The 25882-nt window shown below is 42.7% G+C and overlaps 1 protein-coding gene across 1 annotated transcript in view; it reads left to right on the top strand.

The window, feature by feature from the left end:
* The first annotated feature begins 938 nt into the window (after window positions 1-938).
* The window catches only part of TTC24 (tetratricopeptide repeat domain 24), a 27864-nt gene continuing 2920 nt past the window's right edge, over window positions 939-25882 (top strand). Inside the window, exons 1-11 of the mRNA XM_075331011.1 lie at window positions 939-1079; window positions 2379-3153; window positions 9941-10156; window positions 10379-10507; window positions 11680-11801; window positions 22460-22579; window positions 23350-23456; window positions 23873-23988; window positions 25242-25362; window positions 25627-25697; window positions 25873-25882. The exon at window positions 25873-25882 is cut by the window's right edge and continues 39 nt beyond it. Coding sequence (XP_075187126.1) covers window positions 2388-3153; window positions 9941-10156; window positions 10379-10507; window positions 11680-11801; window positions 22460-22579; window positions 23350-23456; window positions 23873-23988; window positions 25242-25362; window positions 25627-25697; window positions 25873-25882 — 1778 coding nt within the window. The 5' untranslated portion in view covers window positions 939-1079; window positions 2379-2387. The remainder of the gene's footprint in view (window positions 1080-2378; window positions 3154-9940; window positions 10157-10378; window positions 10508-11679; window positions 11802-22459; window positions 22580-23349; window positions 23457-23872; window positions 23989-25241; window positions 25363-25626; window positions 25698-25872) is intronic.

The following is a 25882-nucleotide window of genomic DNA, read 5'->3' as shown; positions in this document are numbered from 1 at the left end:
TATATCACATCAGGGGCTGTTGGGCGCTCACTAGGAGCATTCATCCAGAGCCTTGTGTTTCATGAGTAAAATATTAGCAGTGAAGACTGACACGAATGCAAATCTTGCTTTACAAGCCATGCAGGCCCCATCCACTGCTGCGCACTCCTCTGTGGAGGTGACATGTTGCTCGTGTTAACCCAGAGGGTGCTGAACCAGGAATAGAATACTAGATGTGCAGTGGAGACTGACACACTACTGCAAGTAATAAAAACAGGGGTGAGGGGTATAATAATAATTTATTCATTTATATAGCGCTATTAATTCCATAGCGCTTTACATACATTGGGAACAGATGCATATGACAGCCTGGGTATGTGGATATGTGTCTCCCTATGGAGACAGCTATTAAGGTGTTTTACATACATCTATTTTTTTGTTGTTGTTGATTTTGTTTTTCATTAATTTTTTTTATTAATTTCCTTTTTTAATTATTTTTTACTAATTTATTTACTTTATTTAATTTTTTTTCTTTGTTTCGATTTCATTATTTAATTTATTTTTATATATATACAGTATATAATAATATATATATATATATATATATATATACACACACACATACATACACATATATATATTTATTTTTAGTTTTTTTATTTATTCATATTTATTTTATTTATTAAAATGTATATTTATTTTGTATTTAATATACTGATACTTTTTATTTATATAGCACCAACATATTTCGCAGGACTTTACGATTCATTTATTTATTATGTTATATTTATTAATTTCATATTTTACTTATTTATTTTTATATTTAATTAACTAGTATTATTTTTTATTTTTTTATTTTAGGAAATGTAAGATAGTGGATAGGAAAGAGTTAAAGGTGTACCCCCCCCCCTCCCCCCAATTTTCCCCTGGCTGGACTGGCAGGAGGAGGAGGGCTGCTGCGCCATTGTTGATCCCGGTTACCATGGGAGGCAGAGACAAAGCAAGATGATCTCCTCCAGGAAACTCAATAGCGCTCAGCCATAGAGGCCACGAGTCTGCGACGTGCAGGGACCACGGCTGCTCTTCCTACCAGGATACTGGTATGTGGTACCCAGACCCCTGATGGTGCTCGCCGTGTCAGGAAGACCCCCGCCTCACTGTGACACCTGATATAGGTGTATAATATATACAAGCGGGAAACCCCCGATATTGGGGTCTCCATTTCTGTCTTCTATGACCTGTTGCCGCGATTACATTTGGGCACTGTTTGGCGGTATTATTATTTTGGAGCCGTTATAACTGACACTATATGGCAGTAGCATTCCATTAGTCCTGTTCTAATTGGGAAGTTTTATGGGTGCTATTATATATGGGCACTATGGCTGTTTCATACTTTTGGTGCTATTATAAATGGGCACTATGTGGCGATATTATTGAAGAAGCTGTTTTACTTAGACACTGTGTGCACTATATGGTGATGTGGTTTGCTTGCTTTTATGTGCTTTTATATTTGGACGCTGGATGGAAGACTGATCTTGCTCAGTTATATAACCCTATATTGTCATATTATCAAAGCATATTATTTGGACAGTTGTATGTTGTTACCATATATTATAATGGTTGAATATTCAGCACTATATGGCGGTCATATTTAAGAAATATATATTGGGCACTATATAGCATTATTATTTTGATACTTGTATGTTGGTTCCAAATATTAATGTTATGGGGCTTTATATTTATCACTATTTAGCAGCAATATTTATTGACTATTTTGGTCACTATACAACACTTTTATCTGGACACTCATGTTGGTATTATATACTAATGTAATGGTTCTTTTTATTTAATACTATGTGGCGGTAATATATTTGGAATGTATTCTGAGCACAGTAGAATAGTATTATTTGGCCATTTTTATGTTGGCACTATATTCTGATGTTATATTCAGCACCATATGTCGGTAATATTTATAGAACATATTTGGGGCACTATACAGAACTAATATTTGAATACTATTATGTTGGTAGGATATACTAATATTATGGAGAATTCAAATTCAGCACTATGTGGCGGTAATATTTATTGAATATATGATTTGCACTAAATCACACTATTATTTGGCCACTGTTATATTGGTACCAAATACTAATGCTATGGGGCTTTATATTTTACACTATATGACAGTAATATTTACTTCATGTATTTTGGACTTAGTATAGCACTATTATTTGTACATTTTTATAATGGTACAATATAGTAATGGTATAGAGGTTTTATATTCAGTACTATATGGTGATAATATTTCTTGAATGCATGTTTAGTACTATATAGCACTACCATTTGGACCCTTTTATATCGGTACCATATACTAATGATACGGGGGCTATATGTTTCAGATATCAAACATGGCTTCTGAGGACTTGCAGACCGAGCCACCAAACCCTGAAGAATCTGGACCACCATCAGAGCCTCGTCCCATCAAGAAGAAGAAAAAGAAGTTAAAGGAGGAGATTAAACCGTCTGGAGAGGAAGGTGGAAGGAAAGATGAGGACTCCTCCAAATCTCAGGCTGAGATTGAAGGTTTGACCAAGGCTGGACACAAGGCGCTGACAGCTGGGGACCTCCCGGTAGCCATGTCCTGTTTCAAGAAGGCCTTCCTTCTGTCTATCAGCATCAAACAGAAAGCCGTCCAGCGGGCCTGCGCCTTCAACCTTGGGGCTGTGTATGTAGAGACTGGGAAACCAGAGAAGGGGCTTGAGTTCCTCCTAAAGTCCCAACCAAGGGATGGAGAAGGAGAAGAACCCAGTGGAGACCTCTACTTCAACCTTGGCTTGGCCTATGAATCCTTACAAGACTTCCCTAGGGCACTTGAACATTTTAGGAAAGCCGTGCTCCTCTATGAGCCCTCACAGCGGGGGAACGAGGCAGACGCACACATGAAGATGGGCTACTGCTACCTGAGCATGAAGGACAAGGCTCGGGCCGCTCAGTGCTTCCAAGAAGCCGCAGATTTCTACATGGAAGCCCAGAAACTGGACATGGTTGCTGTGGCACTCAACGAGGCCGCCAACTACATGTTGCAGAGTCAATGCTACGACTCGGGACACGTCCTCCAGATCCTTAACGAGGCCAGAATGGTGTGCGAGCAGCTAACGAGGCGGGACCTGCTTGGTAAGGCTACTTACACACTTGTGTGGAACGGCATCCGTCACAATACGTTGTGTGACGCATGTGACGGATGTGCTGTAAATAGTGTGATATAAAGGCAACGGATTATTGTGAAGTAACGCATTGCGTTAAGCCGAGAGAGAGAGCCCCCATCATCACTGCACATACACCGGCACTACCACACTCATCATCATCACCGCACATACACCAGCACTACCGCACTCATCATCATCACCGCACACACCCCAGCACTACCGCACTCATCATCATCACTGCACACACCCGGCACTACCACACTCATCATCATCACTGCACACCCCAGCACTACCGCACTCATCATCATCACTGCACACACCCCGGCACTACCGCACTCATCATCATCACCGCACATACACCGGCACTGCACACACCCCGGCACTACTGCACCCATCATCATCACCGCACATACACCGGCATTACCACACTCATCATCATCACTGCACACACCCCGGCACTACCGCCCCCATCATCACCGCACACACCCCGGCACTACCACACTCATCATCATCACTGCACACACCCCGGCACTACCACACTCATCATCATCACTGCACACACCCCGGCACTACCGCACTCATCATCATCACTGCACACACCCCGACACTACCGCACTCATCATCATCACTGCACACACCCCGACACTACCGCACTCATCATCATCACTGCACATACACCGGCACTTCCGCACTCATCATCATCACCGCACACCCCGTCACTACCGCACTCATCATCATCACTGCACACACCCCGGCACTACCGCACTCATCATCATCACCGCACATACACCGGCACTACCGCACTCATCATCATCACTGCACACCCCGTCACTACCGCACTCATCATCATCACTGCACACACCCCGGCACTACCGCACTCATCATCATCACCGCACATACACCGGCACTGCACACACCCCGGCACTACTGCACCCATCATCATCACCGCACATACACCGGCACTACCGCACTCATCATCATCACTGCACACACCCCGGCACTACCGCACCCATCATCACCACACACAAGCAGGCACTACTGCACTCATCATCACCGCACACATCGGCACTACCGCACTCATCATCACTGCACACACGCAAGCACTACCGCCTCCATCATCATCACCGCACACACCCGGCACTATCGCTCCCATCATCACCGCACACACTACCTCAGTGACGTCCCCGCTGACAGCGCGATTCACTTCAGTTGCTGCCTGGAGCTGACAGAAAGCGGCCGTGGGTGTTCTACGGCCGCTCCTGTCAGCTTCATGTAGCAGAGCTGCATGCGTCGCGAGACCTCGTGTGGAATACGCCAGACCTGGAGGGGTATTTGGGGATTAATAAAGTGGTGGAAGAGGGTGTTTTTTTATCTTTTATTTCAAATAAAGTATTTTTTCGGGTGTATGTGTTTATTTTCTTTAACTTACAGGTTAATCATGGAATGTATCTCGGGGAGACGCCTGCGGTGATTAACCTAGGACTTAGTGGCAGCTATGGGCTGCTGCCATTAACTCCTTATTACCCCGATTCCCACCGCACCAGGGCAATTCGGGATGAGCCAGGTAGAGCCCCGGGACTGTCGCATCTAATGGATGCAGCTATTCTGGGCGGCTGCTGGCTGATATTTTTAGGCTGGGGAGCTCCCCCTAACGTGGGGCTCCCCATCCTGAGAATACCAGCCTTCAGCCGTGTGGCTTTACCTTGGCTGGTATCAAAATTGGGGGGGACCGCACGCCGTTTTTTTTTTAAATTATGTATTTATTTATTATACGATATAGACACGCCCACCGGCGGCTGTGATTGGTTGCAGTGAGACAGCTGTCACTCAGCGTGGGGGCATGTCTGACTGCAACCAATCATAGGCGCCGGTGGTCAGGGGAAGCAGTGAATACTAAATGGAATAATGAGCGGCCGGCATTTTAAAAAGAGGAGAAGGCGCCAGAGAAGTGTGACAGCCATGTAGTGCTGCGCCCGTGATCGGGGAGTATTAGAGAGGGGGGAGCGGCAGAGACAGACCGACATTGACAGAGAGAGAGATAGAGACCGAGAGAGAGAGAGACCAGGAGTGCTTTTAAACGATTTAGAACGTTCTGCTGGACATGCTGAGCATGCTCAATAGAACGTGACGGAATCCTACACTGGAATCCGTCGCCAAACACATGGTGACGGAATCCAGCACCATAGACCTTCATTATGCCTCGTAACGGATCCCAACGTAATCCTGTGGAGTGCGGTTTTTTAGAGCAACAAAAAACGCTACATTCAGCATTCCCTCCGCCCGACGGTCACTGACTGTCAGCAACAAGACAACTGATGCGCCGAGGGGTGGATGCAACGCAAGACCATCCGTTGCAATCTGCAGCTAATAGAAGCCTATGAGGAATAAAACTGTTTCCTGCAAAGGTTACCGTAATTCCTCCTTGTGGCGGATAGCAACGGATGCCGTTCAACGCAAGTGTGAAAGTAGTGTAAGACATGGTGGACACCTGATATAACATAAGCATCTTCTTCTATGTAGTTCTATGGAGCATGCTAGTATAACTTAGCTATCTCCTGTATATAATCATACATGTACAGCCGGTATAACCTGGGCATCTCCTGTATATAATCATACATGTACAGCCGGTATAACCTGGGCATCTCCTGTATATAATTATATATGTACAGCTGGTATAACCTGGACATCTCCTGTATATAATTATATATGTACAGCCGGTATAACCTGGGCATCTCCTGTATATAATTATATATGTACAGCTGGTATAACCTGGGCATCTCCTGTATATAATTATATATGTACAGCCGGTATAACCTGGGCATCTCCTGTATATAATCATACATGTACAGCCGGTATAACCTGGGCATCTCCTGTATATAATTATATATGTACAGCCGGTATATCCTGGGCATCTCCTGTATATAATTATATATGTACATCTGGTATAACCTGGGCATCTCCTGTATATAATTATATATGTACAGCTGGTATAACCTGGGCATCTCCTGTATATAATTATATATGTACAGCTGGTATAACCTGGGCATCTCCTGTATATAATTATATATGTACAGCCGGTATAACCTGGGCATCTCCTGTATATAATTATATATGTACAGCTGGTATAACCTGGACATCTCCTGTATATAATTATATATGTACAGCCGGTATAACCTGGACATCTACTGTATATAATTATATATGTACAGCTGGTATAACCTGGACATCTACTGTATATAATTATATATGTACAGCTGGTATAACCTGGGCATCTCCTGTATATAATTATATATGTACAGCTGGTATAACCTGGACATCTCCTGTATATAATTATATATGTACAGCCGGTATAACCTGGACATCTACTGTATATAATTATATATGTACAGCCGGTATAACCTGGGCATCTCCTGTATATAATTATATATGTACAGCTGGTATAACCTGGACATCTCCTGTATATAATTATATATGTACAGCTGGTATAACCTGGGCATCTCCTGTATATAATTATATATGTACAGCCGGTATAACCTGGGCATCTCCTGTATATAATTATATATGTACAGCTGGTATAACCTGGACATCTCCAGTATATAATTATATATGTACAGCTGGTATAACCTGGACATCTCCTATATATAATTATATATGTACAGCTGGTATAACCTGGACATCTCCTGTATATAATTATATATGTACAGCCGGTATAACCTGGGCATCTCCTGTATATAATTATATATGTACAGCCGGTATAACCTGGACATCTCCTGTATATAATTATATATGTACAGCCGGTATAACCTGGACATCTCCTGTATATAATTATATATGTACAGCCGGTATAACCTGGACATCTCCTGTATATAATTATATATGTACAGCCGGTATAACCTGGGCATCTCCTGTATATAATTATATATGTGCAGCCGGTATAACCTGGGCATCTCCTGTATATAATTATATATGTACAGCCGGTATAACCTGGGCATCTCCTGTATATAATTATATATGTGCAGCCGGTATAACCTGGGTATCTCCTGTATATAATTATATATGTACAGCTGGTATAACCTGGGTGTCTCCTGTATATAATTATATATGTACAGCTGGTATAACCTGGGTGTCTCCTGTATATAATTATATATGTACAGCTGGTATAACCTGGGCATCTCCTGTATATAATTATATATGTACAGCCGGTATAACCTGGGCATCTCCTGTATATAATCATACATGTACAGCCGGTATAACCTGGGCATCTCCTGTATATAATTATATATGTACAGCTGGTATAACCTGGGTATCTCCTGTATATAATTATATATGTACAGCTGGTATAACCTGGGTATCTCCTGTATATAATTATATATGTACAGCTGGTATAACCTGGGTGTCTCCTGTATATAATTATATATGTACAGCTGGTATAACCTGGGCATCTCCTGTATATAATTATATATGTACAGCTGGTATAACCTGGGTGTCTCCTGTATATAATTATATATGTACAGCTGGTATAACCTGGGTATCTCCTGTATATAATTATATATGTACAGCTGGTATAACCTGGGTGTCTCCTGTATATAATTATATATGTACAGCTGGTATAACCTGGGTGTCTCCTGTATATAATTATATATGTACAGCTGGTATAACCTGGGCATCTCCTGTATATAATTATATATGTACAGCTGGTATAACCTGGGTGTCTCCTGTATATAATTATATATGTACAGCTGGTATAACCTGGGTATCTCCTGTATATAATTATATATGTACAGCTGGTATAACCTGGGTGTCTCCTGTATATAATTATATATGCACAGCTGGTATAACCTGGGTATCTCCTGTATATAATTATATATGTACAGCTGGTATAACCTGGGCATCTCCTGTATATAATTATATATGTACAGCTGGTATAACCTGGGTGTCTCCTGTATATAATTATATATGCACAGCTGGTATAACCTGGGTGTCTCCTGTATATAATTATATATGTACAGCTGGTATAACCTGGGCATCTCCTGTATATAATTATATATGTACAGCCGGTATAACCTGGGTATCCTCTGTATATAATTATATATGTACAGCCGGTATAACCTGGATATCTCCTGTATATAATTATATATGTATAGCTGGTATAACCTGGGTATCTCCTGTATATAATTATATAAGTACAGCCGGTATAACCTGGGCATCTCCTGTATATAATTATATATGTACAGCTGGTATAACCTGGGCATCTCCTGTATATAATTATATATGCACAGCTGGTATAACCTGGGTATCTCCTGTATATAATTATATATGTACAGCTGGTATAACCTGGGCATCTCCTGTATATAATTATATATGTACAGCTGGTATAACCTGGGTGTCTCCTGTATATAATTATATATGCACAGCTGGTATAACCTTGGTGTCTCCTGTATATAATTATATATGTACAGCTGGTATAACCTGGGCGTCTCCTGTATATAATTATATATGTACAGCCGGTATAACCTGGGTATCCTCTGTATATAATTATATATGTACAGCCGGTATAACCTGGATATCTCCTGTATATAATTATATATGTATAGCTGGTATAACCTGGGTATCTCCTGTATATAATTATATAAGTACAGCCGGTATAACCTGGGCATCTCCTGTATATTATTATATATGTACAGCTGGTATAACCTGGGCATCTCCTGTATATAATTATATATGTACAGCTGGTATAACCTGGGCATCTCCTGTATATAATTATATATGTACAGCTGGTATAACCTGGGTATCTCCTGTATATAATTATATAAGTACAGCCGGTATAACCTGGGCATCTCCTGTATATAATTATATATGTACAGCTGGTATAACCTGGGCATCTCCTGTATATAATTATATATGTACAGCTGGTATAACCTGGGCATCTTCTGTATATAATTATATATGTACAGCTGGTATAACCTGGGTATCTCCTGTATATAATTATATAAGTACAGCCGGTATAACCTGGGCATCTCCTGTATATAATTATATATGTACAGCTGGTATAACCTGGGCATCTCCTGTATATAATTATATATGTACAGCCGGTATAACCTGGGTATCTCCTGTATATAATTATATATGTACAGCTGGTATAACCTGGACATCTCCTGTATATAATTATATATGTACAGCTGGTATAACCTGGACATCTCCTGTATATAATTATATATGTACAGCTGGTATAACCTGGGCATCTCCTGTATATAATTATATAAGTACAGCCGGTATAACCTGGGCATCTCCTGTATATAATTATATATGTACAGCTGGTATAACCTGGGCATCTCCTGTATATAATTATATATGTACAGCTGGTATAACCTGGGCATCTCCTGTATATAATTATATATGTACAGCTGGTATAACCTGGACATCTCCTGTATATAATTATATATGTACAGCTGGTATAACCTGGACATCTCCTGTATATAATTATATATGTATAGCTGGTATAACCTGGGCATCTCCTGTATATAATTATATATGTACAGCTGGTATAACCTGGGCATCTCCTGTATATAATTATATATGTACAGCTGGTATAACCTGGGCATCTCCTGTATATAATTATATATGTACAGCTGGTATAACCTGGGCATCTCCTGTATATAATTATATTTGTACAGCCGGTATAACCTGGTTGTCTCCTGTATACAGTTATTGTACACATTGTATGTTGTAATGCCAGTTTCTCTTATTCCCTACAGCTAAGCTTTATAATGACATCGGCCTGAGTTTTGCCCAGCTGAAGGTTTTCTCTCTGGCGGTGGAGTGTTTCCACATGGCGCTGCCGCTGTGCCAGGAAGATGTAGCAGAGAGACACAAGGAGGCGGTGGTCCTACAGAACCTGGGAGCTGCGTATAACACGCTGGAGCAGTATGACGAGGGGCTGGAGCACCACAAGAAGGCGGCAGAATTACACAGTATGGCTGGGGAGATCACTTATTGGGTGGGAGGGTGGCGCTATTTATACAGTATATGGGCTTATACACAGATGTAATGATGTGACTGGACCACCAGAGGGCAAAGTGTGACCAGTGTATAAAAGAGATGGCACCTTGTGGTCACACCCAGCGTAGTATACAGTATATATGTTACCTGGTGACAGTGGATAGCGGTAGGTGACCTCCTCTTGTTTGTTGCAGGCTTGCTCAGTAACCGCCGGGCGCAGGGCCAGTGTTTTGGAAACTTGGCCTATGCACTGAGTCAGCTCGATGACCACGAGGCAGCCGGAGAATATTATCTGCATTCACTACAGGCATTTAGAGATTCCGGTATGAAGCATGTCTGCTCAACATTGTAGATCTGCGGGGAGTGATAAGTCATAGTGACAGTGCCCCCATAACTGTGACATCCACAGTGCCCCATAACAGTGACGGCCACACTACCCCCAAAACAGTGACTGCCATCCAGCCCCATAACAGTGAATGCCACAGTACCTCTATAATGTCCCCATAACCGTGACATCCACAGTGCCCCATAACAGTGACTGCCACAGTACCTCTATAACAGTAACTGCTACACAGCCCCATAACAGTGACATTTACAGTGCTCCCATAAAAGTGACTGCCACACTGCCCCATAACAGTAACATCCACAGTGCCCCCATAAGTGACATCCACAGTTCTCCCATAACAATGACTGACACAGTACCTCTAACAGTGACATCAATAGTGTAGTGTCCCCATAACAGTAACTGCTACACAGCTCCATAACAATGACATCCACAGTGCTCCCATAATAGTGACCTTCACAGTGCCCCATAACAGTGACATCCACAGTGCCCCCATAAGTGACTGCCACACTGCCCCTATAAGTGACATCCACACTACCCCCATAAGTGACATCCACTGTGCCCCCATAAGTGACTGCCACACTGCCCCTATAAGTGACATCCACACTACCCCCATAAGTGACATCCACTGTGCCCCCATAAGTGACTGCCACACTGCCCCTATAAGTGACATCCACACTACCCCCATAAGTGACATCCACAGTGCCCCATAAGTGACTGCCACACTGCCCCCATAAGTGACTGCCACACTGCCCCTATAAGTGACATCCACAGTGCCCCCATAACAGTGACATCCACAGTGCCCCCATAACAGTGACATCCACAGTGCCCCCATAACAGTGACTACCACACTGCCCCATTGCTCCCCTTAGTAATTATGATGCCCCCGTATAACACTGAGAACCAGAGTTCCCCCATAATATTTACAAATAATAGGAGTCACCTTTCCAGTACCCCCCATAATGGTGCCACTACCCCGTGCCCTAATATCAGTGCCGTCCAGTGCTGTGTACCATGCAGTCCTCATCCAGTCCCTAGATGCCACATGCCAGTGTTACATGCCATACATATGAGCGCCATCTTCTCCCGGACACTGTAGACATTTCCATGGAATATTCCGCTGACACCCGCTATGTCCTTCTTGTCCGCTAGATGATGTCCATGGCCAGTGGCAGGCGTGTGAAGGACTCGGAGCTGCCAGATTCCGTCTGGGGGATGCGGAGAAGGCCGTGGTGTATTACAAGCAGGCTCTGGCCTTACTCTCCACAGCCAAGGTCAGATATCCTGCAGAAAGCGGAGCTGCAGATTAGTACGAGCGACTCCTAAATGGAGGAAAACACCTGTCAGCGAGTGCAACAACGTGACAGTATATATATAACATAACAATCCAGAAATTATAGGCAACAACTCAATAATGCATTTAAAACACAGAGCACAAGAGTCTTTAAATTCACCAAGGTATGAAAACACCCCATAGACATCGTAGTACAAATGTATAAAACATTTTATTAATAATAGTGCACAGGGTATTACAAAATTACAGAGCAACAATCAGAATAACCGGAATGGGTAGTGAAGGAAGAGGGGAGAACCCCACGTGACCCAGGATAGATGTCAAGTATTGAAAGCAGGACCTACTAAACGGATATATATGTATAGTAGCCTCCTGTCCATAGAAAAGGCCCAATGTGCCGCTAATTTATGGCCCAAAGCATAGACATATGGCCTTCTAACGGGTCATACATCAAGTATAACTAGAGGCCTATGTAGAAAAGACTGACACCATGGCCAAAGTTCACTACACAGCTAGGCTATAACCTCATAAACAAATCAGAGGTGCCCAGGCTGTATAGCTTAGTCAACTATCTATAAGGCATGAAGGCTTACCAGTGACAAGCAGAACGTCCGGAAATCCTGAGGGGCACGTGGGGACCGACGTCCCAACACGTGTTTCGTCAAATACTTCGTCGGGGGACGATAGACAATAGTCCCCACGATGTCTATGGGGTGTTTTCATACCTTGGTGAATTTAAAGACTCTTGTGCTCTGTGTTTTAACGTGACAGTATATGCCAGTAATGCAGATGCCCCTTTGAAGGGGAATTCTACTTTCCATCAAAAAAATGTTCCTTCTCTATATGATAGCTGGGGGTCCGACCACAGTGACCCCAGCAATGCCAAACTTCTCGTCTCAATGGAGTGGTTGGGCCCTATATCCACTTCTATGGAGCAATGATCTCTGCCAGTCCCATAGAAGGGAATGGATTGGCGGTCATCCATTGCTGCTCCGTCCACTGCGGGCACCCCGGGATCTATAGGGGTCTTGGCCGTCAGACCTTCCTCACAATTATACACAGTATTTATCATAATATCCATAAAGAGGTTAAATAGATCGTCATCTTGACCTTACCATAAACCCTTGTAGTCTTTAATTATAAAAGGTGTTACCCCCATCTATGTAATGCCCAAAATATATACAGGTGCATGTCAATAAATTACAATATCATTCAACAAATAATTTATTTCAGTAATTAAATACAAAACGGAAACACATATATTATATAGAGTCATTACGCACAGAGTGATCTATTCTTATATATTATATAGTCATTACACACAGAGGGATCTATTTCTATATATTATATAGAGTCATTACACACAGAGGGATCTATTCCTATATATTATATAGAGTCATTACACACAGAGGGATCTATTCCTATATATTATATAGAGTCATTACACACAGAGGGATCTATTCCTATATATTATATAGAGTTATTACACACAGAGGGATCTATTCTTATATATTATATAGAGTTATTACACACAGAGGGATCTATTCCTATATATTATATAGAGTCATTACACACAGAGGGATCTATTCCTATATATATTAGATAGAGTCATTACACACAGAGGGATCTATTCCTATATATTATATAGAGTCATTACACACAGAGGGATCTATTCCTATATATTATATAGAGTCATTACACACACACACACACAGAGGGATCTATTCCTATATATTATATAGAGTTATTACACACAGAGGGATCTATTCCTATATATTATATAGAGTCATTACACACAGAGGTATCTAATCCTATATATTATATAGAGTCATTACACACAGAGGGATCTATTCCTATATATTATATAGAGTCATTACACACACACACACACACACAGAGGGATCTATTCCTATATATTATATAGAGTCATTACACACAGAGGGATCTATTCCTATATATTATATAGAGTCATTACACACAGAGGTATCTAATCCTACATATTATATAGAGTCATTACACACAGAGGGATCTATTCCTATATATTATATAGAGTCATTACACACAGAGGGATCTATTCCTATTTATTATATAGAGTCATTACACACAGAGGTATCTAATCCTATATATTATATAGAGTCATTACACACAGAGGGATCTATTCCTATTTATTATATAGAGTCATTACACACAGAGGTATCTAATCCTATATATTATATAGAGTCATTACACACAGAGGGATCTATTCCTATATATTATATAGAGTTATTACACACAGAGGGATCTATTCCTATATATTATATAGAGTCATTACACACACAGAGGGATCTATTCCTATATATTATATAGAGTCATAACACACAGAGGGATCTATTCCTATATATTATATAGAGTCATTACACACACACACACACACACACACACAGAGGGATCTATTCCTATATATTATATAGAGTCATTACACACAGAGGGATCTATTCCTATATATTATATAGAGTCATTACACACAGAGGTATCTAATCCTATATATTATATAGAGTCATTACACACAGAGGGATCTATTCCTATACAGTTAGGTCCAGAAATATTTGGGCAGTGACACAATTTTGGCGAGTTGGGCTCTGCATGCCACCACATTGGATTTGAAATGAAACCTCTACAACAGAATTCAAGTGCAGATTGTAACGTTTAATTTGAAGGTTTGAACAAAAATATCTGATAGAAATTGTAGGAATTGTACACATTTCTTTACAAACACTCCACATTTTAGGAGGTCAAAAGTAATTGGACAAATAAACCAAACCCAAAAAAAAAAATTTATTTTCAATATTTTGTTGCGAATCCTTTGGAGGCAATCACTGCCTTAAGTCTGGAACCCATGGACATCACCAAACGCTGGGTTTCCTCCTTCTTAATGCTTTTCCAGGCCTTTACAGCCGCAGCCTTCAGGTCTTGCTTGTTTGTGGGTCTTTCCGTCTTAAGTCTGGATTTGAGCAAGTGAAATGCATGCTCAATTGGGTTAAGATCTGGTGATTGACTTGGCCATTGCAGAATGTTCCACTTTTTTGCACTCATGAACTCCTGGGTAGCTTTGGCTGTATGCTTGGGGTCATTGTCCATCTGTACTATGAAGCGCCGTCCGATCAACTTTGCGGCATTTGGCTGAATCTGGGCTGAAAGTATATCCCGGTACACTTCAGAATTCATCCGGCTACTCTTGTCTGCTGTTATGTCATCAATAAACACAAGTGACCCAGTGCCATTGAAAGCCATGCATGCCCATGCCATCACGTTGCCTCCACCATGTTTTACAGAGGATGTGGTGTGCCTTGGATCATGTGCCGTTCCCTTTCTTCTCCAAACTTTTTTCTTCCCATCATTCTGGTACAGGTTGATCTTTGTCTCATCTGTCCATAGAATACTTTTCCAGAACTGAGCTGGCTTCATGAGGTGTTTTTCAGCAAATTTAACTCTGGCCTGTCTATTTTTGGAATTGATGAATGGTTTGCATCTAGATGTGAACCCTTTGTATTTACTTTCATGGAGTCTTCGCTTTACTGTTGACTTAGAGACAGATACACCTACTTCACTGAGAGTGTTCTGGACTTCAGTTGATGTTGTGAACGGGTTCTTCTTCACCAAAGAAAGCATGCGGCGATCATCCACCACTGTTGTCATCCGTGGACGCCCAGGCCTTTTTGAGTTCCCAAGCTCACCAGTCAATTCCTTTTTTCTCAGAATGTACCCGACTGTTGATTTTGCTACTCCAAGCATGTCTGCTATCTCTCTGATGGATTTTTTCTTTTTTTTCAGCCTCAGGATGTTCTGCTTCACCTCAATTGAGAGTTCCTTAGACCGCATGTTGTCTGGTCACAGCAACAGCTTCCAAATGCAAAACCACACACCTGTAATCAACCCCAGACCTTTTAACTACTTCATTGATTACAGGTTAACGAGGGAGACGCCTTCAGAGTTAATTGCAGCCCTTAGAGTCCCTTGTCCAATTACTTTTGGTCCCTTGAAAAAGAGGAGGCTATGCATTACAGAGCTATGATTCCTAAACCCTTTCTCCGATTTGGATGTGAAAACTCTCATATTGCAGCTGGGAGTGTGCACTTTCAGCCCATATTATATATATAATTGTATTTCTGAACATGTTTTTGTAAACAGCTAAAATAACAAAACTTGTGTCACTGTCCAAATATTTCTGGACCTAACTGTATATTATATAGAGTCATTACACACAGAGGGATCTATTCCTATATATTATATAGAGTCATTACACACAGAGAGATCTATTCCAAGTGTTTATTTCTGTTAATGTTGATGATTATGGGTTACAATGAAAACCCAAAAGTCATTATCTCAGAAAATTAGAATATTATATAAGACCAACTGAAAGAAATGATTTTACACTCAGAAATGTTGGCGCCTACTGAATAGTCTGTACAGTAAATGTCTCAATACTTGGTCGGGTCCTTTTGCATGAATTCCTGCATCAATGCGGCAATGTGGCATGGAGGCGATCAGCCTGTGGCACTGCTGAAGTGTTATGGAAGCCCAGGTGGCTTTGATAGCCGCCTTCAGCTCGTCTGCATTGTTGGCTCTGGTGTCTCTCGTAAATTCTCTATGGGGTTTAGGTCAGGTGAGTAGTTTGCTGGCCAATCAAGCACAGTGATACTGTGGTTAGTAAACCAGGTATTGGTACTTTTGGCAGTGTGGACAGGGGCCAAGTCCTGCTGGAAAATGACATTTCCGTCTCCAGAAAGCTTGTCGGCAGAGGGAAGCATGAAGTGCTGTACAATGTCCTGGTAGACGGCTGCTCTGACTTTGGTTTTGGTAGAACACCTGCAGATGACATGGCTCCCCAAACCATCACTGATTGTGGAGACTTCACACCAGACCTCAGCAGCTTGGATTGTGGCCTCCACTCTTCCTCCAGACTCTGGGACCGCGATTTCCAAATGACATGCAAAATTTACTTTCATCTGAAAACAACACTTGGACACTGAGCACAGTCCAGTTCTTTTTCCCCTTGGCCCAGGTAAGACACTTCTGGCATTCTGGATTGGTCATGAGTGGGATGACACAAGAAATGTGACAGTTGTAGCCCATGTCCTGGATACGTCTGTGTGTGGTGGCTCTTGAAGCACTGACTCCAGCAGCGTCCACTCCTTGTGAATCTCCGCCAAATTTTTGAATGGCCTTTTCTTAGCAATCCTATCAAGGCTGCCGTTATCCCGGTTGCTTGGGCACCTTTTTCTACCACACTTTTTCCTTCCCCTCAACTTTCCATTAATATGCTTGGATATACCACTCTGAATAGCCAGCTTCTTTGGCAATGACCTTTTGTGGCTTACCCTCCTTGTGGAGTGTGTCAATGACTGCCTTCTGGACATCTGTCAAGTCAGCAGTCTTCCTCATGATTGTGCAGCCTACTGAACCAGACTAAGGGACCATTTTAAACACTTAGGAAGCCTTTGTAGGTGTTTTGTGGTAATTATTTTAATTTTCTGAGATAATGACTTTTGGGTTTTCATTGGCTTTAAGCCATAATTATCAACATTAACAGAAATAACCACTTGAAATAGATCAGTCTGTGTGTAATGACTCTATATAATATGTGCTTCACTTTTTGTATTGAATAACTGAAATAAATTCACTTTTTGATGATATTCTAATTTATTGGAATGCACCTGTATATCATACATTGTGCTGACATTTTGCCACTGTTCTCAGATATGGGAGACTGGAGATAAGAAGGGTGGAGGTGACCACATCAGCAGTCTCCCACTAGTTCTCTGCCTCCTGTTTGCACTCTGGTTTCTGCTAGCTCTCAGTCTCCTGCTTGCTCTGAGCCTCCCCCTAGCGCTCACCCTCCCGTTAGCTCTCAGCCTCCCGCTAGCTCTCAGCCTTCCACTTACTCACAGCCTCCCGCTAGCTCTCAGCCTTCCACTTACTCACAGCCTCCCGCTAGCTCTCAGCCTTCCACTTACTCACAGCCTCCCTCTAGCTCTCAGCCTTCCACTTACTCACAGCCTCCCGCTAGCTCTCAGCCTTCCACTTACTCACAGCCTCCCGCTAGCTCTCAGCCTTCCACTTACTCACAGCCTCCCGCTAGCTCTCAGCCTTCCACTTACTCACAGCCTCCCGCTAGCTCTCAGCCTTCCACTTACTCACAGCCTCCCGCCTGCTCTGTTCCTTTCACTTGCTCTTAGTCTCCTGCTTGATCTTAGTTTTCCACTTGCTTCATTGCCTCCTGGTTGCTCTCAGCCTACCAATTGCTTTCAGCTTCCCATTTGCTCTGCTCCTTTCGCTTGCTCTCATCATTCCACTTGCTCTATTACTTACTGTTTGCTCTAAGCCTCCAGATTGGTTTGTTTCTCCCATTTGCTCTGAGATTTCCACTTGCTCTTCCTTTCTTCTTGCGCTTCCTTTCACTTGTTCTCAATATCTTGCTAGCTTTCAGCCTCCCACTTGCTCTCTTTCTTTTCTTTTCTCTCAGCCTTCTGCTTACTCTCAGGCTCTTGAGCTTTATTTCGTTTTGTTTCCCCTCATTTTTTTGGTTGCTCTCAGCCTCCCTCTTGCTTTTTTCCTTTCATTTGCTCTCAGCCTCTAGATTTCTCTCTTCCTTTCATTTGCTCTCAGCCTCCAGATTTCTCTCTTCTTTTCATTTGCTCTCAGCCTCCCACTTACTCTCTTCTTTTCATTTGCTCTCAGCCTCCCACTTACTCTCTTCTTTTCATTTGCTCTCAGCCTCCCACTTACTCTCTTCTTTTCATTTGCTCTCAGCCTCCCACTTGCTCTCTTCTTTTCATTTGCTCTCAGCCTCCCACTTGCTCTCTTATTTTTATTTGCTCTCAGCCTCCCACTTGCTCTCTTCTTTTTATTTGCTCTCAGCCTCCCACTTGCTCTCTTCTTTTCATTTGCTCTCAGCCTCCCACTTGCTCTCTTCTTTTCATTTGCTCTCAGCCTCCCACTTGCTCTCTTCTTTTCATTTGCTCTCAGCCTCCCACTTGCTCTCTTCTTTTCATTTGCTCTCAGCCTCCCACTTGCTCTCTTCTTTTTATTTGCTCTCAGCCTCCCGCTTGTTCTCTTCTTTTTATTTGTTCTCAGCCTCCCGCTTGTTCTCTTCTTTTAATTTGTTCTCAGCCTCCCGCTTGTTCTCTTCTTTTCATTTGCTCTCAGCCTCCCACTTGCTCTCTTCTTTTCATTTGCTCTCAGCCTCCCACTTGCTCTCTTCTTTTTATTTGCTCTCAGCCTCCCACTTGCTCTCTTCTTTTCATTTGCTCTCAGCCTCCCACTTGCTCTCTTCTTTTCATTTGCTCTCAGCCTCCCACTTGCTCTCTTCTTTTTATTTGCTCTCAGCCTCCCACTTGCTCTCTTCTTTTCATTTGCTCTCAGCCTCCCACTTGCTCTCTTCTTTTCATTTGCTCTCAGCCTCCCACTTGCTCTCTTCTTTTCATTTGCTCTCAGCCTCCCACTTGCTCTCTTCTTTTCATTTGCTCTCAGCCTCCCACTTGCTCTCTTCTTTTTATTTGCTCTCAGCCTCCCGCTTGTTCTCTTCTTTTTATTTGTTCTCAGCCTCCCGCTTGTTCTCTTCTTTTAATTTGTTCTCAGCCTCCCGCTTGTTCTCTTCTTTTCATTTGCTCTCAGCCTCCCGCTTGTTCTCTTCTTTTTATTTGCTCTCAGCCTCCCGCTTGTTCTCTTCTTTTAATTTCTCAGCCTCCCGCTTGTTCTCTTCTTTTAATTTGTTCTCAGCCTCCCGCTTGTTCTCTTCTTTTCATTTGCTCTCAGCCTCCTGCTTGTTCTCTTCTTTTCATTTGCTCTCAGCCTCCTGCTTGCTCTCTTTTCATTTGCTCTCAGCCTCCAGATTTCTCTCTTCTTTTCATTTGCTCTCAGCCTCCTGCTTGCGCTCTTCTTTTCATTTGCTCTCAGCCTCCTGTTTGTTCTCTTCTTTTCATTTGCTCTCAGCCTCCCACTTGCTCTCTTCTTTTCATTTGCTCTCAGCCTCCCACTTGCTCTCTTCTTTTTATTTGCTCTCAGCCTCCCACTTGCTCTCTTCTTTTCATTTGCTCTCAGCCTCCCACTTGCTCTCTTCTTTTTATTTGCTCTCAGCCTCCCGCTTGCTCTCTTCTTTTTATTTGCTCTCAGCCTCCCGCTTGTTCTCTTCTTTTAATTTGTTCTCAGCCTCCCGCTTGTTCTCTTCTTTTCATTTGCTCTCAGCCTCCCGCTTGTTCTCTTCTTTTCATTTGCTCTCAGCCTCCTGCTTGCTCTCTTTTCATTTGCTCTCAGCCTCCAGATTTCTCTCTTCTTTTCATTTGCTCTCAGCCTCCTGCTTGCTCTCTTCTTTTCATTTGCTCTCAGCCTCCTGCTTGCTCTCTTCTTTTCATTTGCTCTCAGCCTCCCGCTTGTTCTCTTTTAATTTGTTCTCAGCCTCCCGCTTATTCTCTTCTTTTCAATTGCTCTCAGCCTCCCACTTGCTCTCTTCTTTTCATTTGATCTCAGCCTCCCACTTGCTCTCTTCTTTTTATTTGCTCTCAGTCTCCCACTTGCTCTCTTCTTTTCATTTGCTCTCAGCCTCCCACTTGCTCTCTTCTTTTCATTTGCTCTCAGCCTCCCACTTGCTCTCTTCTTTTTATTTGCTCTCAGCCTCCCACTTGCTCTCTTCTTTTTATTTGCTCTCAGCCTCCCGCTGGTTCTCTTCTTTTCATTTGCTCTCAGCCTCCCACTTGCTCTCTTCTTTTCATTTGCTCCCAGCTGAGTGCTTATCATGACTGTGTATCAAAATCATGGTTGTGTATCATGGCTGTGTATCAAAATCATGGCTGTGCATCAAAGTAAGAGGAACCCCATGCTGTTTTTTTAATGATTTAAATAAATAATATAAAAAAAATAGCATGCGGTCACCCCCCTCCCCAATTTTGATACCCAGCCAAGATAAAGCCCAGAGCTGGGGGCTGGTATTCTCAGGATGGAGAGACCCAGCCTAAAAATGTCAGCCTGCAGCCTCCCAGGATTGTTGCATCCATTAGATGTGACAATTCCTGCACTTTACCCGGCTCTTCTTGTATTGCTGTGATGTGGTGGCAATCGGGGTAATATCAGGGGTTACTTGCAGCTCATAGCTGTGACTAAGCTCTAGATTGGTAATGGCAGGCGTCTATGAGACACCTCTATCACTAATCTGTAATAAGTAACAAGAAATAAACACAAACACCTAAAAAATGCCTTATTTAAACTAAAATACAAAAAGCCCTCTCTTTCACTACTTTATTAACCCCATAAATACCCCTGCAGGTCCGACGTAATCCACATGAGGTCTCACGGTAATTCAGCTTTGCTACATCTGAAGATCACAGCGAGCGCCATAGAACAGGACTGCCTGCTGTGCGCTCCAGAGAATGAATGAGCTGCACGATTAGCGGTCACTTCACTCAGGTAATTCCCGGTCACAGCTGGCAATACCTGTGACCGTAAATAGCCTGAGTGAGGTCACCGCTTAATGCGCGGCTCACTCATTCTCTGTATAGACCCACAGACCATGTCTATGATTGGTTGCAGTCAGATACTGGGGGCGTGTCTAACTTCAACCAATCACAAATGAAAGCAGTGAATGTGTAATAAGCGGGGAAGTAAAGGAGCCGCGGGAGCGTAAAGCCGCGTCGGGGTTTCGGTAAATATACTGCGCCTGCTCCAATCTTCCCTTCCCCACCACCATTTTTAAATGCCGGCCAGATACCCTGGATCAATTCCAGGCCTAACCGGGTTTTTATTAACTCGATTAGACCCACCGATCCAGGGTAGCTGCGAGTCCACCTGTCACTAGGGTGAAAAACCATGCCAAAAGCGCTGAAAAGAATTGACATGTTCATTCTTTTCAAAACGCAGCAAAACCGGAGGTGGTTCACAAAACAGTCAGGGAAAAGTCCTGACGTGGTTGTATGTGCGTGCATGAGATTTCAGAAATCTCATAGACTTTGCTGGGACTGTAAAAAGCAGCGTTTTATTAGCATGGATCTGCATAAAACCCCAAACGCCCAGTGTTAACATAGCCTTAAGCCTGCTGTACACGGTACGATCTATCGTGCAATTTCACGATTGATCGTACCCGCCCCTGTCATTAGTTGCCCGTGGCGCACAAAGTCGTTAACCCCCGTCACACGCACTTACCTGCTGTGCGACGTTGCTGTGGGCGGTGAATATCCTCTTCCTGAAGGGGGAGGGACATTCGGCGTCACAGCGACGTCACACAGCGGCCGGCCAATAGAAGTGGAGGGGCGGAGATGAGCGGGACGTAAACATCCCGCCCACCTCCTTCCTTCTGCATAGCCGGCGGGTGCCGCGGGACGGAGGTAAGCTGCTGTTCATCGTTCCCGAGGTGTCACACGGAGGGGCGTGTGTTACCCCGGGAACGATGAGCAACCGGCGCCATTTTAATGAAACAAGATTATGATACCGAGCGACGAGTACACGACTCACGATTTGTGAGCGATACTGCGTCGCTCGGAGGTGTCACACAGCTCGACGTCGCAAGCGATGCCGGATGAGCGTCACAAAAACCGTGACCCCGACGATCTATCGCACGATAGATCGTCTCGTGTAAAGCACCCTTTACTCTGTCGTTCTTGATTTTTACAGGAGGACTCGTCCAACGCTCAGGAACGTATAGTGAACAAGCTGACTGACGCACTCCAGTACAAGTTGTCGGTAAACCGGCACCCCAGTCACAGAGGACGGATACCCCCGGCCGCACCGCTGGTAAGTGCAATCCCTGCGCCGTGTGCGGTTGTCAGTAAAACCTTCCTGATTATCTATCACATTCCTGCGGTCGACCCTGATGAATACACAGTGTGACCTTGAAACCACAATCTCCAAGAACAGCAGCTGATTACCATTAATTGCAAAACATAACTACAGGGTCCTGGTGCAGGTCCAAAATGTAGAAAGGAGGGGTGTTAAAGGGAACCTATTGCCAGGTCAAAAGTGACCAGTTTTGCTCTTACTTTATTCCCACTGATCCCTTGAGATTTTTTTTTTATTTGTTTTATTTTTAAAGCCTGCCATACATTCCAGAGATATGATCCTTTCTGTTTAGTAGTGATTTTTATGGTCTCTACATGGGGCGGGGCTCACAGGGCTCTTCGGGGGCGTGTCTGCATAATTATCCTGTGAGCACCGCCTCCTTGATGAAGACAATAAAACGTAGCACCAAATAAAAAGGCCCATATCTCTGGAACCGTATGACAGATTTTAAAAAAAAACAAAAAGCATAAACACTCAGAGGAGCAGTGGGAATACAAGACCAAAGTCTGTTCACTTTTGACTCTGACAGTTCCTCCTTAAAGGGCTTTTTTTAATCTGTTTTTTTGGGATGAACACTTACTCCCTGATTGGTTCCAACCTTTGACCTTGTGCACCCCATCATCCTATGTCAGTGCCCTACATACTTTACCAATGATAAGAATGTAATTTTGAAGAGGAGGATGTGTGAAAACTTTTTCTGTTTGACCATTACACAACTTATCTAGAGAGGATTCGGTGGTAAGATCCCCGGGGCAAAGCCTGCAAGACACCCTTCAAGTATGAACTCGGGGTATGCCACATTGATGCACATGTCTCCTCCAGATGCCCATGGGTGAGTACAAGTCTACCTGTCAATGTCTGTACTCTAGAAGTATACAAACAATCGCAAAACTACAACTCCCAGAATGCCTGGACATTAGCTGATTGTCTGGGAATGTTGGAGCATGTAGTTTTGCCACAGGTTGGATCTGCTTTGAAGCTACAACCGTATATCAGGGCATCTGAGTTGTCATTTCACAACTGATAGAATGCTTCAGGTTGCTGAAACCTGCAGTAAATCAACAAGGGTCTTACCTAGTGCATTTGTATTGATACCAATAGTTCTGGAAAAAAAAAAAGGCCGTACTGATCAGGATTTTCTGAAATACCGGCCCTGATGTATTTGACCCAAAAGTATGAGGGAGGAATTTCAAGCTCAGGGCCAGGACGTTTTTTTTTTTTCCATTTACAATCTGATTGATTCCTCAGATACCGAAGAACGTCCCAAAGAATGAGCCGCCCGACACCGCCCGAAGAAATGTATGCAACCATAAAAACCAAGATGACCCCCTCAACCAATGGGCAGCTGGCCACAGAAAACAGAGGTAGGTCATCTATATCAGGTGTATTATAGAAAAATCTGATTACTAAAGCTACCATGATAAAGTAAAGCAATGCAGACTTATCAGAAAATAAATTATTGTTAAAAATACCTTTGAAAACTAAAATAAATTATTTATTCAAATTTTTTCTACCCCCATAAAGACACATCCTGAAAAATATTAGATATGATCAATCAGATTTGTTAAAAAATTATGGACAATTTCTTGCAATACCTATTTTTGCCTGCGGGAGTGCTGCAGAAAAATGAAGCTCTTGATAAGTCTTCCCTATTTTGTTTTTCTCGAGCCCTCATAACGATACATCTCTAAAAAGTTTGGATACCATTGATCAGAATCCTTAAAGGGGATTAGAGAGATACCCACTTTAGGCAATCCCTTTTTCTTTTTTTTTAAAGATGTGATATATCCATCATTTTTAGAATCCACAGCAATCAGCTGGAATCTGACAGCAGTTGTTTCATTTTATCTACAGCTCCCCTGCAGGGAAAATTAGGTATTACAACAAAATGTCATTAATTTCTTTTTTAAAGGGGTCTGCAACTGGACAACCCATGTTTAATAACATCAGGGCTCCATTTAAAGTAAAAAAACAACGGCTACTCACCTCCCATAGAGGTGCTACTATTTTTGGCAGATTAGATCAGTGATTGGCTGTCAAAAATCAGTATTCTGTCAGAGCGGATGTTGATTGGCTGCCGCATTGGGAGCCGATTATTCAAAAATTATTAAGCAGGGGTTGACCAATAATGGACCCCTTTAAGAAATTACAGTTTGTTGCAATACCTCATTTTTCCTGTGGGGGAGCTGCAGAAAAACTGAACACCTGCTGCCACATTACATCTGATTGCCAAGGATGATAAAAGTGGAATATTTCATGATACCCTCATTACCGGGAGACTTTTTTAAAAGAAAAAAAGGGATTGTCCAAAGATGATAATCCCTACATACGCATCCTACACTGTTTCTGGATTTCGGATAGTTTTACCCAAGCCCCCAATGATCTGAGGTTTTCGCAGGTGTAAAACTATAGAAAAAAAACACAGGAAGCGACAGTCTTCTCGCAAATTACTTTAAGTGCCTGCACGTCCCCCGTAGCACTGGTTCTGCTCCACCTGCGGCAGATTGTTTTTGCACCTGCAGATCTGCGTGATTTTACTGTCGCTCCTGGTAAGAACAATCATCCCTCCTTCACACAAAGAGCGCAGCTGTAGGACCCGCTGGTTTTTTTTTTTCAGCTGTACCTGGGGAGGATGACGACTCCGACACCCTCACTGTGGTAACTAATGCATACTCCGAGGACTGCGAGGAGACTGCCACCACCGCCGAATGTTCTAGAAATTATCCTCAAGCCAACAGGTAATAGATCAGATGATTCACTTACAGAAGCCTTTTTGGGGTTTGAAAAACATCGCCACCTGTCTACAGCTTGTGTCTGGTATTGCAAGTTTTCCACAATTCACTTCTATAGAGCTGCAATACCGAACACAACCTGTAGACAAGGGTGGTGCTGTTTTTGGAAGAAAGCACTACATAGCAGTGGACACATTTGGGCATGCTAGTATAGAGGATGTCCCATTATCCTAAAGGTATCATCACTGATCTGCTCGCTCTTTATTTCAGCAATCTGAATAATACTTATCTGCATCCAGAACCGTTCTACCAGAACTGCGCACTGCAGAACACCCAGAAAAGTAAGTATCAGTATTGTAAGGGTTAAGAAAATGGCTAAAAGTGATTACGTGAAACTGAGTTCTCCACAACTGATGCAAAACTACAATTTCCAGAATTAATTATGATGTAAATATGTCAAACAAATGACATGTCAGGAGGTAGCAAATGTCTAATATGTTCTTCTATATATGTCAGGCAACCACGA

This window comes from Anomaloglossus baeobatrachus, chromosome 12, assembly GCF_048569485.1.
Source record: "Anomaloglossus baeobatrachus isolate aAnoBae1 chromosome 12, aAnoBae1.hap1, whole genome shotgun sequence".
Lineage (NCBI taxonomy): Eukaryota > Metazoa > Chordata > Amphibia > Anura > Aromobatidae > Anomaloglossus > Anomaloglossus baeobatrachus.
This window is presented reverse-complemented; position numbering and strand designations above follow the sequence as displayed.